At 47.5% G+C, this 12,786-nt stretch overlaps 2 protein-coding genes across 3 annotated transcripts; one reads left to right on the plus strand and one right to left on the minus strand.

Annotated features, from left to right (window-relative positions):
- Nucleotides 1-580: 580 nt before the first annotated feature.
- On the plus strand, nt 581-2,276 carry LOC100839578 (leucine-rich repeat extensin-like protein 6). Of its 2 annotated transcripts, none has more exons than XM_010234009.3 (2): nt 581-1,837; nt 1,937-2,276. In XM_010234009.3, the coding sequence occupies exon 1, from the start codon at nt 670-672 to the stop codon at nt 1,825-1,827; it is 1,158 nt and encodes a 385-aa protein (XP_010232311.1). In that variant the 5' UTR covers nt 581-669; the 3' UTR covers nt 1,828-1,837; nt 1,937-2,276. The 2 variants fall into 2 exon arrangements, with proteins under 2 accessions (XP_010232311.1, XP_003562088.1); XM_003562040.4 differs by having other exon boundaries at nt 582-1,843.
- A 4,346-nt stretch (nt 2,277-6,622) lies between these two features.
- LOC100829437 (receptor-like serine/threonine-protein kinase SD1-8) lies at nt 6,623-10,997 on the minus strand. The gene is made up of 6 exons (XM_003559603.4): nt 9,593-10,997; nt 8,212-8,573; nt 7,902-8,112; nt 7,582-7,819; nt 7,318-7,468; nt 6,623-7,220 (listed from the first exon to the last, which is right to left on the minus strand). The coding sequence occupies exons 1-6, from the start codon at nt 10,941-10,943 to the stop codon at nt 6,912-6,914; spliced, it is 2,622 nt and encodes an 873-aa protein (XP_003559651.3). The 5' UTR covers nt 10,944-10,997; the 3' UTR covers nt 6,623-6,911.
- Between the last annotated feature and the right edge of the window lie 1,789 nt (nt 10,998-12,786).

A 12,786-nucleotide genomic window follows, 5' to 3' on the forward strand; every position in this document is an offset into this window, starting at 1 on the left:
AGGGAGAGGTGCAGGGAGGAGAAGATGTGGTGCCTGGCATCAACGTGGTCCAAAGAAAAGGGAATGGAGGGGCTGCCGTGGGGAAGGAGATGGGGATGGAGGTGGGCAGCATCGCAGGTCGGGATGGAGGTGGCCGGCGGTTGGTGGCGGGATGGAGGCGCTGTGGATGGAGGACGGCGGCGGCGCGGGTTAGAGGCGGAGGGGATGGAGGAAGGGATGCAGTGGGGATGTAGATGAGTAGCAGGCATCTGGATCGAGATGGGCGGTGGCTCTCGTCGGAGGGACGGAGGAGGGCAGTGGCAATCGCGCTAGCGAGAAAACTCCTGTTAAATTGGTGTCTCCGTGTTGGATACCTATGCGGATCCCAGGCTTTTCGTATCCATACAGATCAAATCTCATGATCGTTTTATTTTCATATCTTAGATCTAATAAATTTTGACCATGCGATAATTCGCAAAATTTAGTCCGTAGAATTTCTGCTATTTTAATTAGATATTAGATTAAGTCAACATCCATGATGGCCAAGCATTATGATCATCTCCCTCCAACCCCCACTCAGGAACCAGTATATATAACCACCTACAAATCCAGGACTATACCAAAGAAGTACACACATTCGATCCATCTGCCAAGATCCTAACTAAGAGCAGTACTGTACCCCAAAAACCCATGGCAAAAATGTCACCCCTCTCGCAGCCAAGACCGTCTCTCCAACTCGTCCTGATCCTGCTGTCCCTCGTCGTCCTTCCATGCCTCCCCCAACCCCTCCCGTCCCCTTCGCCCTCCCCGGCGCCACCGTCGCTGCCGCTCTCGCCGTTCAACGAGCGTCTGGAAGCGGCGTACGTGGCGTTCCAGGCGTGGAAGCACGCCATCGTGGAGGACCCCAAGAACCTGACGGTCGACTGGTGCGGCCCCTTCGTGTGCAACTACACGGGCGTCTTCTGCGCGCCGGCTCCCGACGACCCCTGCATCCTGACCGTGGCCGGCGTGGACCTCAACCACGGCCGCCTGGCCGGCTCCCTGACCGACCACCTGGGCCTCCTGGCCGACGTGGCCGTGCTCCACCTCAACTCCAACCGCTTCCACGGCACGCTGCCGGCGTCCATGCAGCACATGCGGCTCCTCTACGAGCTGGACGTCAGCAACAACCTCCTGTCCGGCGCCTTCCCGTCCTTCCTCACCTCGCTCCCTTCCCTCAAGTACCTCGACCTACGGTTCAACGACTTCGACGGCCAGCTCCCAGACGCCGTCTTCGGCAGGGAGCTCAGCCTCGACGCGCTCTTCGCCAACGACAACCGCTTCAACGTGTCGCTGGTCTCCGGGAGCCTCACCAACTCCACGGCGTCCGTCATCGTGCTCGCCAACACGAAGCTCGCTGGTTGCCTGCCGCCAAGCATCGGCGACATGGCCGACACGCTCGTGGAGCTCATCCTGCTCAACACCAGCATCAGCTCCTGCATCCCGCCGGAGATCGGCAAGCTCAAGAAGCTCAAGGTGCTGGACCTTAGCCGCAACGACCTCGCCGGGGAGCTGCCGGAGAGCATCGGCGACATGGAGAGCCTGGAGGTGATCAACGTCGGGTATAACTTGCTGTCGGGTCAGGTGCCGGAGAGCATCTGCTTGCTGCCAAGGCTCAAGAACCTGACACTCGTGGGGAACTACTTCTGCGAGGAGCCCGTATCCTGCCTCCACATCCCACGGCGGGACGACCGGATGAACTGCATCCCCGACTGGCCGCACCAGCGCCCGCACGAGGAATGTATCGCCTTCGAGCATCGCCCGCCCGTGCACTGCGCCGCCGACGGCTGCATTCTGCCGACGTTGTGAATTGAAAGCGGTATACGTACGTGCGACTACTATTTTTTTTTACCAACGTACGTGCGATCGACTACTTTGGTTGTACATGACAAAAGTACTTCTTTTATGCTGCATGCAGGCAGGGTCTAGGAGGAATGGACGACGATTGGTAGCCATTGCATCATCGAATATTGGTTGCTAAAACACAAAGTTAATTAGTTTCGATTATTGACTTGTGTCGTCGGTGCGTGTGCGTGTGTTTGGTGACTAAAAGTGTGATAAGAATGTTCCAAGAAGTGTCCTTTTTTAGGTTTGGCTTTATTCTTTTTCATAGTCTTTTCTCGCAGGAAACTTTTTCCGAGTCTTTTGTTATCTGCACGCGGATCGAGACGCAACAGCTAATGTGCCAACATAATTTTCACATGTAATTGTGGCTAGAACAAAGAATTCAATAAGAGCTAGCGGTGCTACACTTCTTACTTAAAAGTAAAAAAAGCAGACCCTACTTTATGTGCTGACTTGGATGGCACAACCAACATGCACGGAGTCACTACTACTTCCTCCGATCCTAAATTGTTGTCGAAATATTACATGTATCTAGACGCTTTTAAGAATAGATACATTTATATTTGGACAAATGTGAGTCAAGAATTTAGAATCAGAGAAAGTAAGTACAGAGTCTAGAAGCCAGATGGTTTTTTCTCAGTAGCAAAGCTTGCACAAGAGATATCGTTCGTCGACACAATTCTTCCTAAGCTCCACATTCGTCATTATTTTATATGTATCTCATTAGTCATTACCGTATCAAGTGATAGAACTTAACATACTCCCTCCGTCCTAAAATAAGTGACGTGGAATTGTATAGATTCTTGTACGTACAAATCCACGTCACTTATTTTGGAACGGAGAGAGGATTATGAACCCGGCCTCCACGTATAAGCCGTATACAATACAATCACAACTCACAAACAGTACGTGCAAAATTATTACATGGATGAAGCAATAAAAACTTTAAGGATGCATGTCCTAATTGAAGACTAGACCACCACCTATGTTGGGTAAATAACTATTTGAATTTGACCACTTGCTCCAACAGCCTGCACTGAGTGAGAGGGGTGGTGCACATTTTTTTTCTACTAGGCCCTCCTCTTTTTTTTAGCGAATTTCCGCAGTTGGATCATCATTCAGTTTTCAAACAGGAAAAAACTTCTAAAGCGGTGGTGGCTATAATTATAGGCGACAATGTACATAATACTATAGTTGCATAACTAATGGATAAGACGCTTCTATAACACATACTCCTACTTCAATTTGTGGATTACTCCTACTTAAATTTGTGGATATAGTACATTGTAACAAGATCTTCATGTCGAAGAGATCATTAATTTCTTGAAAAGCTCCAAGATTAATGCCACTTTAACTAAGGGCTAGCTCCTAGCTTTGTCTTTAGATGACTAAAATCGATCGGTTGGGGCAGAGATACTGAAAATGAATTAAAAATCGTGCAGTGTATATATTAACACATACTCAAAAGGGCTTCACAAATTATATCTTTGGAACATAATAAAATATTCAATCTTCTAGTGAAGGAAGATGAGCTATAGCTGATATTTTTTTAGCACTTCATGGTACATCCTAAGGAAGATGAGCCATACTTCAAGGCGCCTTATCTAAATGTACGTAGCCAGATGCATGCATCTCTTTTATGTTGACAGGGGACTGCAATCTCTCTCTCTCTCTCTCTCTCAACCAATTTTTTTTTCCCAGTTTGATGCCTATGGCTCAACTAGAAAAGTTAAAAAGAAGTAAAGAATGGAAGAGGCTAGGCATACAAGTGCACGCATCCATCAACCGAAGATCCCAGCTAGCCGGAAAAACAGAAGTGGTGGCATATCGATTCACACTGAGAATATGAATAACCCACTCAATTGCTAAACTAGAACCTTGACACTAATGGTTATTCAAAAACTAACATATCAATGATATGCTAGGCGAAAGAAATGCTAAAGGGCCAATATTTTTAAAGCAAATTTTGCATGGTCGTTGGTGATAGCGGCGGCGAGGCCTCCTCCAACCTAGGTGGTTCTTGTTGTGGGAGATGGCACACGGTGGCCTTTGATGAGCGGTGCTCCAACAGCGGGAGGTGGCATGGCCGCGTGCTCCTGAAATCACCAAGGTGGTGGCTAGGAGCACAAGTGCTTGGCTCCGTTGGGGCTGAGCAGATGGCCCTCCTCAGAGGCGGCTGGCCCAACAATGGCTGGGTCAGGCTGCCTTCATCTGTGTCCCTTTCTCTTCTTGAAGCGGGAATCACCTGTGGTGTAGTAACAATTGATTGTTGTGTGGACAATGGCATAATCCTAACTTAATCTTGACATTTTCTCCCATAACACGATTAGGCTTGGAGCCTTCTCAGCGTCTGGAGCCGCCTAGCATGAGTGTAGGGTGGGCCAGTAGAAAGGGTTTTGATGAACAAATATGCGCTTTCTCTAGGTGAAAACCCATGATCTCGCCTCTCTAGCTATAATTAAGTTAATTAGGTGCAAATGAATATGAATGGAAATACGTGGATCATGGGCTTCAATTCTAATGTAAAAAAATAGGAATAATTAATATGGCTGAGAAGATATAAATTCAGGGGTTGTTTATATGTCCTGTTCGATCAATTGTTGGTGATCAATTAGCAAAAAAATTATTAAGAAGAATATCAATTAAGAAATTCTAAAGTAACGCTGTAATATTAGGATATCGATTGTGCGAGTGATTGTAGGTCACAAAACAGTTAATATATCTATAGATATCCCGAGCGACCATCTCCAGTCGGTTGCATCCAGTACCAAAAGGCTCCCGGATATGCACAGGAAGCAGGAAAGCCCGCAGTCCAATCCAATGAGTAGCTCTGAAGACGACCTGCAAAAAATGTGGAACTCTGGTTCTATTAAAAACAACATCATTTCTCCAGTTCCAAAAAATGTAGCACTAGCAGGTGGTAGTTATATCTATATTTATACTTTTAGTTTATCCAAACAGAAGAGTTAGATTTTCTCCTAGCAATTAAGTTATGCATGCATATACATTAATGACGTGGGAGAGAAGATAATAAATTAACTCAAAATGATTTGAGATTTGGCCTCATATTTTTAGATGAGGGAATATAAACTAATCTATTAAGAGATCTTTTACGGTGCGGACAAACTTTGTTAAACTTTGGTGAGTAATTAAGAATTCCTTGAGAATTATCATGTGTTTTTTTATTTTATGATGTGATGTAAGATCTACTCTTAAAGATCAATATCTAGTCTACTTGGATTATGAGAAAAAAAAATAAGCGGACACATACGGAGCAAACGTTCACTCACTAGTCATTTGGCACGATGCGTGAAGTTGTCACCCTCGCAGAACTAAAGTTAACAATCCTCACAAATTAAAGTTGCCATCTTCACGTAACTAAAGTTGCCATTTGCACACAGGGGAAGTTGTCATAGAACACATGACGCGATCGCAGCCACGCTCTTCCGGATTGGACGATCAGCAGAGCATTCGGTCTAGGAGAAGAAAGAGCGAATGTTTGCTCTTATAAATTCCGAAAACTTACCAGATCTATCTCACCAGCATTTCATACAACAACCAAGATATGTCTAAATTAAATGAGAACGTATACTAAAAGGGGATATGTGTATAAGATAAATGGGGAACATGTATCCTAACAGGATGTGTCTAAATTAAATTGGAACGTATCCTAGCCAGGTACTACATCTATCATTGTTTTTAACAAATGTGGAAAATAAATGAGACCATATCCTAGTTAGGACTACTTTCATCATTTTCAATAAATGCACCGATGAGCCCATGAGACTTCAGACGCTGGCCATAGATAATCTCCAAGGTCGCACACCGCCTATATATAGCATCTGATTGACTCAGAAGTCCTGCACAATCATAGATGTATCAGAAACACACAAACCTAGCATCAGCAACATCTTTCACAAGAAGATGGCTAGTGCAAGTAAGATAGTAGCGGTGTTCTGCCTCCTAGTCCTCGTGGCTCTCTCTTCTTGCTCTCAGCATGCACGAGCAGATGATGAAGCCACTAAGGAAAAGAACGAGGTGATGGAATACTGCAAAAGGTACATTAGGAAAAACTTGAGTGACCCTCACCCGGGCTATCACAGGAAATGCTGCCAAGTACTGAGAGAATAAAGGAATGTTCATGCCATCTGTGAGAAATTTACGGCCGCAGATTTGCAAGAGATCAGTCTAGCCAAGTTTGCTACTGTCACGCATGAGTGCGGCCACGGACTGACGCCGGGGACTACCTGTGCAGGTTTGTTGATGCTATTGTGTTTTTCACTTGTACTCAGCATTTTATTACTGCCATTAATTGCTTTTTTTTTGGTGTGGCTATTTCTAAGTCGCTTGATATTTAAGAAATGAGTCTTAATATCAATCGACGTTTTCGAACTGTTGGATTAAGATCTGAGGGTCATCCACATTTTCTCATCTCTCACTTGCTATCGTTGGATTACAATCCAGTGGCTAACATGTCGATTGATCTCTAACTAAAAAATAGGCGACCGCTCGCTAGCAAAACCGTTTTTTTTTAACCTTGATGACCCAAATATTTTAACGGAAACTTTGTATCAATTGCAGGTTACACTGTTCCACCTCCACATCACGAGCACCCGCCACCACCTCCATCTGGACACTCGGTGTAAGATCCGGTCTGATGGAGAAAAAAGCGAATAAAGGAAGCAGTGCTGCAATATGAATGTTCCCTTATTAATTATGTCATCTGTGTAATTTACCTTTACTTGCCTGATGCAAGCAATAAAACAAAGAACATTTTCCCGTTCCACTCGGTTATATATGCAGATATAGTACTGCCAGTAACCACCTCGAAAGATCTAGCTAAGAAAGAAATAAAACGATGTGGCTAGCTCCACTAGAATGCTCTGTGCAAACTGCAAAACGGCTTATCTCAGACCAGCACAAGACCTCATCTCTCTGATGACACAAGGCATATAATTTTGGTCCTAACTTCTAATTCCTAAGTCAAAAATAAAAAATAAAAATGGGTGCAGTTCTAACGACAGCTACGGCACAAAAAATGTCAACCGCTATCGACCCTCCACAATAGTTACAGTAAAACTGCTTGCGCTGTTTGACCGGCTGACCTCCATCTCCATGTCCTCGCTGCCGTGGTTCCTCCCCGTGCTGAACGCCGGTTCACATGGCTCTGGCAGCTCCGCGTTCTCGCTGCCTAGCATCATGGTCACCGCCGACATGGCCGGTCTATGCCTCGGCTGCTCCTGCACGCACAGCAGACCGATCTGTATGCATCTCACCACTTCCGTCACGTTCGACGTCTCAGCGATCGACTGATCCAGGAACTCCAAGTTCCGACCTTCCTTCCACAACCTCCATGCCTGAAACAACCATAGATCAAGCATGCATGCTCGTTACTAATAAGCCTATGTGGAAGATGCATGATGCGATTGTAGAAGCACTATTCATCATGCTTACATATCTCAGGAGGTTGAGGTCCAGCTCGCTGTGGTAGAACCCTCTGTTTTTCTTGCCACTGACGATCTCTAGTACTAGGACACCGAAGCTGAAGACATCCGACTTGGTGGAGAAGACTCCATCCATTGCATATTCAGGAGACATGTATCCACTGCAATCACCACGAGATGTAAGTAAAGATCATAATGCCTGGAATATATATATATTGATGTGTAAAGATCATATAAAACATGTGGAATGAATGGTAAGAAACTGTGAACTCACTATGTTCCAACTATTTTCTTGGTGTGTGCAGCAGTCTGGTCAGTTCCGAATATTCTCGCGACACCGAAATCAGATATTTTGGGGTTCATGTCTTTGTCGAGCAGGATGTTGCTTGCCTTAAGATCCCTGTGGATGATCCTTAGGACCGAATCTTGGTGAAGGTACAGTATTCCCCGCGCAATCCCGTTGACGATACTGAACCTCTTTTCCCAGTTTAACAGCGATTGCTTCTCTTCATCTGAACAATGAGGATTAGATGTCAACACTAGCAACGGAAAAATTATGTCTGACAGTGTGTCGTTAAAATGGTAACGACTTACTGAAAAGGAAGTTGTTGAGGCTACTGTTGTGCATGTACTCGTACACTAGCATCCTTTCTGAACCATCGATGCAGCAACCAAGAAGCCTGACAAGATTTCTATGCTGAAGCCTTGCTATCAATTTTACTTCGTTCTTGAACTCTCGAAGCCCTTGCATCGATCTACGCGAAAGCCTCTTCACAGCAATGTCTTTCCCCGAATCAAGCTTCCCCTGCAAAGTATTACCGTCGATACAAAAATACTCATCAGATAAAAATTCACATTTTCAAAATTCAGAATCCTCAAACTACTAAACATCATGTGTTATTACCATGTAAACAGGACCAAATCCTCCTTGGCCAATCTTGTTAGCGTCGGAGAAACTGTCGGTGGCAGCTTGGATCGTATCTACATCGAACGATGGTAGATCTAAATCCTGGTGATTTCCCTGACCAGGGGGATGCAAGGAGGTGTCCTGACCATCATCAGTAGATGCAGCAATCTGGTTTCTTCGTCTGAACGGAGTACTCTGCCCGTTGTTCAATGGTATCTGGATCGCCTTGCTCTGCTTCTTCACTTTGACGACACAGATGAAAATTCCAGCTAGGAGTAACAACATGGCGACAGCCGATGGAACAATGATCTTGACGAACTTCGTCGTCTGCGATTGCTCCGAGACAGCGATGTTGGCGGCTGCAAAATCCAGATGAAAATTCTTATGTGAGCTTGCCAATCCATTACCTAACTTAATGAAAGCGCAAGTAATTTACAGTGTTAATGGAAAGGCCAAGGTCAACTTTGGATCCAATTGTTTGACCAAAATATGAACAGGAGGAAAGTAGGATGACATTCGGTGGTAATGTCGTACTTTCCTTCTGCATAACTGTGCAATTGTCAGCACCTAATTAATTTCAAACGTTATCAAGTTGCGTAAAAAAAGTTGCGTTTCTTTATTTCTTCATGATCTTGCTGTTATCTTGCATATTAGTATTGCATATATGATGTTTTCCACTTAGGATAATGGAGTCCATCTGTGTTGCATGTCAAATAGAGAAAATGATTGCAGTTATGTTAAGTAGAGTACTGAGAAATTGCCTTAATTTGTTTCCACAGTGAGCACCCATGTCGTCCTTCGACCTACCACTAGCTTATTTAGTTTTTTTTTTGGAAAAGAAGGCAAAGCCTCCTGATCTCTGTATTCCCGGATGCACACACCATGTTTTTATTAAAAAGGATACCACATATGATCTGACACTAGCTGTGATTTAACAAATAGGTTTGGTGTTTTGGCTTTTGACTTTCGGATTCAGCTAGTGAGAAAGCAGTCAAAGCACCGGGAGAAAACTTTGAACGTGCATTGCTCAAACATTTGGACTTGATGTCTATCTATATGTACGCACTTGGCTTGACGTCTTCCACGGGAACTTTAGTTCCATCATGTCCATGTGATTGTGACGCAAACAGAAACAAAGCATTTACAGAGATAGCAAAGTTTTAACTGAATGTAAAATGCAGCAGCAGCAAATGATCAGTTCTTTTGTAGAAAAAAAAAGATTCTGTTCTGAACATGTACCATGTAAGAACAGAATGAAAGAGGAAAGAAATGCTAATATTTCAAAAAGCGATTGAAATTTCATCAAACGGCTCATCATCCTAAATAAACATCTGCAAAAAAATTGACAATACCAAAGCTAGACAGCAAGAAAGCTTACGCAGATCCGACGCAGCAAGGCGGACGAAGAGATCCTGCCCTCCATTCTCAAACTGCCGCATATCAAGCAGATCGCCGGTCCACATGAAGCACCCCTTGCCCCCCGGCGTGCTGACATTGGCGTTGGCGTAAGCCCGGCACGCGCAGTCGCCGAGGCACCTTTCCCGGCACTCCTCGAGGCTCAGCGTCCTGTCCACCGTCGCGTTCGCCGACTCCGGCAGCTTCATGTTGCTCAACGCCTCGAACCCATCGCCGCCGGCGCCGGCGCCGGAACTGCAGTTGATCTCCGTTTGCCTGGCGCAGCCGCCGGACCCGTCCCTGAGCGCCCACTCCTTGGGGAACCTGGGCCGGAATCCTGCGGTGCATCCGCACATGGGCGGCGAGTGGGCCACGCTGCAGACCCCGTACGGCCCGCAGGCCCGGTAACCGTCGCACTCGTCCATGGGGTAGGACCAGAAGACGCTCCAGGAGCGGGTCATGTCGATCCACATGAGCCGCTGGATCTGCCCCGAGCAGTTCATCACGAACCGGGTCAGCACCTTGCTGCGGCCGTCCACCTCGTACATGTAGTACGCCTCTTCCCCCGGCGCCGACACGAAGCGGAAGCTGAGGAGGCCGTTGGACTTGAGGTTGGGCACGCCCGTGAACTGGTACCCGTTCCAGGGCCCGCTGCCGTAGGTCCGGGCGGACCACCGGTAGAGGAAGAGCTCGGGCGAGCCCCGCGGGTCGAGCCGGAACGTGTACTCCCCGGGGGACGACGGGTCCTCGGCGCCGCGCCACGAGCTCATGCGCCGGTCCAGCCCCGTCCGGAAGTCGATGCCGAGCTTCATCCCCGGGAGCAGCGTGTCCGTCGGGTAGTCGAAGCTCTGCCACGCCACGGCGCCTGAACCGGCGAAGCTTAGAACCAGGTTGCCGGTGTCGAGGAGCTGGGCCGTGGGGCTGCGCGGGACGACGTCCGATGAGAGCACGGCGGGCGAGACCCACACGATCCTGCTGCTGCCATGTTGCGAGTCGACGATGACTAGGCTAGTCCCGTTGCCGTCGATCTTGAGCGTGGCGGAGTCCGGCGGGCCGAGCACCGGGTTCTCACGGTTGGCCACCCACACCACGGTGTGCGCCGGGATGTTGTTGTACCATATGCCCAGGTACGTCCTTCCCGTGCCGGCAGGGTCTGGAGTGAAGAACCCGAGCGCAAACGTGCCACCGGATGACACAAGCGTGTGGTTGCCCGCGAGCGGCGGCGTCGCCGGCGTGATCGTGTCGCCGCTGGAGATGGCGGCGGCCTGCGACGATGGGAGTAGCACAAGGAGGATGGCCAAAGGCACATCAAGACGGCAAGGTCGTCGCATCATACCGTATTGTTTGTGGCGAATTTTTGGAACTGACCGCGAGGAGGGGTGCGACTCTGGTTTTGATGGAACGCGCGCGCGCCCCTTTTTTCAGTTCAACGAGTCCGTGTTTCTTTTCTGGTACGCTGCGCGGTTCAGGTTCTAAAACGGTGACTGACTTCTTGCTCCTGGCCTGGCTGGGTCGCACTTGCAAGCACTTTTTGGCCCAGTGGACCGTTTGTTGGATCAGATTGTGTGTTTGTTGTCCACCGTCTCCAGGGATTTGGTTCCCATCCCACCGCGTGTTCGATTTTCTAAACAAGGATAGGCAATGTGCCAATGGGGCATTCCGCAATCGCTTGCGTCAGTCATGTGTTCCTCGTGCTAAATTATGCCACTGCAACGTATCAGTGCGTCATGAGTCACCACTTAATTTATATTCCATCCGTCCCAAAATAACTAATGTGGATTTACTCAGTGGATAATTTATACCCATATTAAGTAATGAAATATTACATCTATCTAGACGTTTTTTGGTATATATCATCCATATTTGGACAAATTTGAGTCATTTAATATGTGATTGAGGAAGTATAAGAAGCCGTAACTTTATCCTAACTAAAAAATTTAAAGTTTGACAAAATTTATTAAAAAGTTGCAAAAATTAGTGTCATTTTAACAACTTTGTACTAAATCTTCAACACTTATTATGAATCGGAGTGAGTAGTAAACAGAGACATGACATGTAATAAGAAGAATGTCAGCTTTATGTTATTTTCATTTGGCATTTAATTTGTATACTTTTTGTAGTCCTTCAACGCAGATGACAGGAGAGCTAAAAAATAAAACATTCTTCGACGTGTGATAAGTGTTTCAGTTATATGACAATATCAAAACAGGAGTTGGATTGACCCAAACAAATAGCTAACATAAGAGACATGTATCTCTTCTTTTCTCATTAATTATATGCCATCTGGACAGAACGTTGACCGTGGACTTTTGAACCACGGCTCCATGTAGAGCATTTTCAGCAAGGCCTCTAAATAGGGCATTTATTCCGTTTTTAGGGGTTGAGGCTAAAAAAACGTCTTCAACAAGGTCTCTAATTGGGCCCCTAGAATACCCCCTCAAGCCCTCATTCCCAGGGGCTCCCAAGGGAGGCCCCTATCTCGTGCCACGTCAGCCCAGCGCCTCTTTTCTCTTTCAATCTCTGTCCCACATCCTTGCTGGCCGCTGCCTCCTCCCGTGCGCCCGGCCCACAACAACGGCGCCACCTACCTCCACCGGCGCCGTCTCCCGCGCGCCTCCATGCGTGCAGCCGATTTTCCCCGCCCATCTCCTTCTCCCGCCGCACCGCCCCCATCTCTCTTCCCGTCGCTGGCCTCGCCCCCGCCGCCGCCCCCATCTCCTCTTCCCATCGTGCTCCTATCTCCTTTCGCAGCGTAGCCCATGTCCTCCCCTCGCCGAGCCGCGTGCCCATCTCCGCCGCCCCTGGCCGCTTCCGCCGATGCCACTTGCCGCGCTATCTCTGCCTCCCAAGGCCGTGCCCGCTGCATCCCCGCCTCCGCGTCCCCGCCGTCCTGTGACCGTGCACCGCGCAGTCCTGCCGCCACCGCCCAGCGACTTCGCCACTGGCCTGTCCGGCCGCTGCTCCACAGACTCATGAGGAAGAAAGGGTCGGAGAAGGAAGGGAAAAAAAAGAAAAAAAATACATTAAAACACAAGTCAGTGACATGTAGGTCCCATATGTCATAAAGCATACAGGGGCCGTGGAATAAGGGCCACTGCTAAAGATCTTTGTTTTTTTCTGGACCCTAAAATTTGAGGGAAGCCCCTAAAGGCTGTTTAGGAGCCTTATTCTAGGGGC

The sequence above is a fragment of the Brachypodium distachyon genome, chromosome 1, assembly GCF_000005505.3.
Source record: "Brachypodium distachyon strain Bd21 chromosome 1, Brachypodium_distachyon_v3.0, whole genome shotgun sequence".
In the NCBI taxonomy this organism is placed as follows: domain Eukaryota; kingdom Viridiplantae; phylum Streptophyta; class Magnoliopsida; order Poales; family Poaceae; genus Brachypodium; species Brachypodium distachyon.

Coding starts and splice junctions, on each gene's coding strand:
- LOC100839578 (XM_010234009.3), top strand. CDS start 670: ATGGCAAAAATGTCACCCCTCTCGCAGCCAAGACCGTCTCTCCAACTC.
- LOC100829437 (XM_003559603.4), bottom strand. CDS start 10,943: ATGATGCGACGACCTTGCCGTCTTGATGTGCCTTTGGCCATCCTCCTT. Junction 8,113..8,211: donor GATTTGGTCCTGTTTACATG/GTAATAACACAT, acceptor AATACTTTGCAG/GGGAAGCTTGATTCGGGGAA. Junction 7,221..7,317: donor ACCTCAACCTCCTGAGATAT/GTAAGCATGATG, acceptor TGGTTGTTTCAG/GCATGGAGGTTGTGGAAGGA.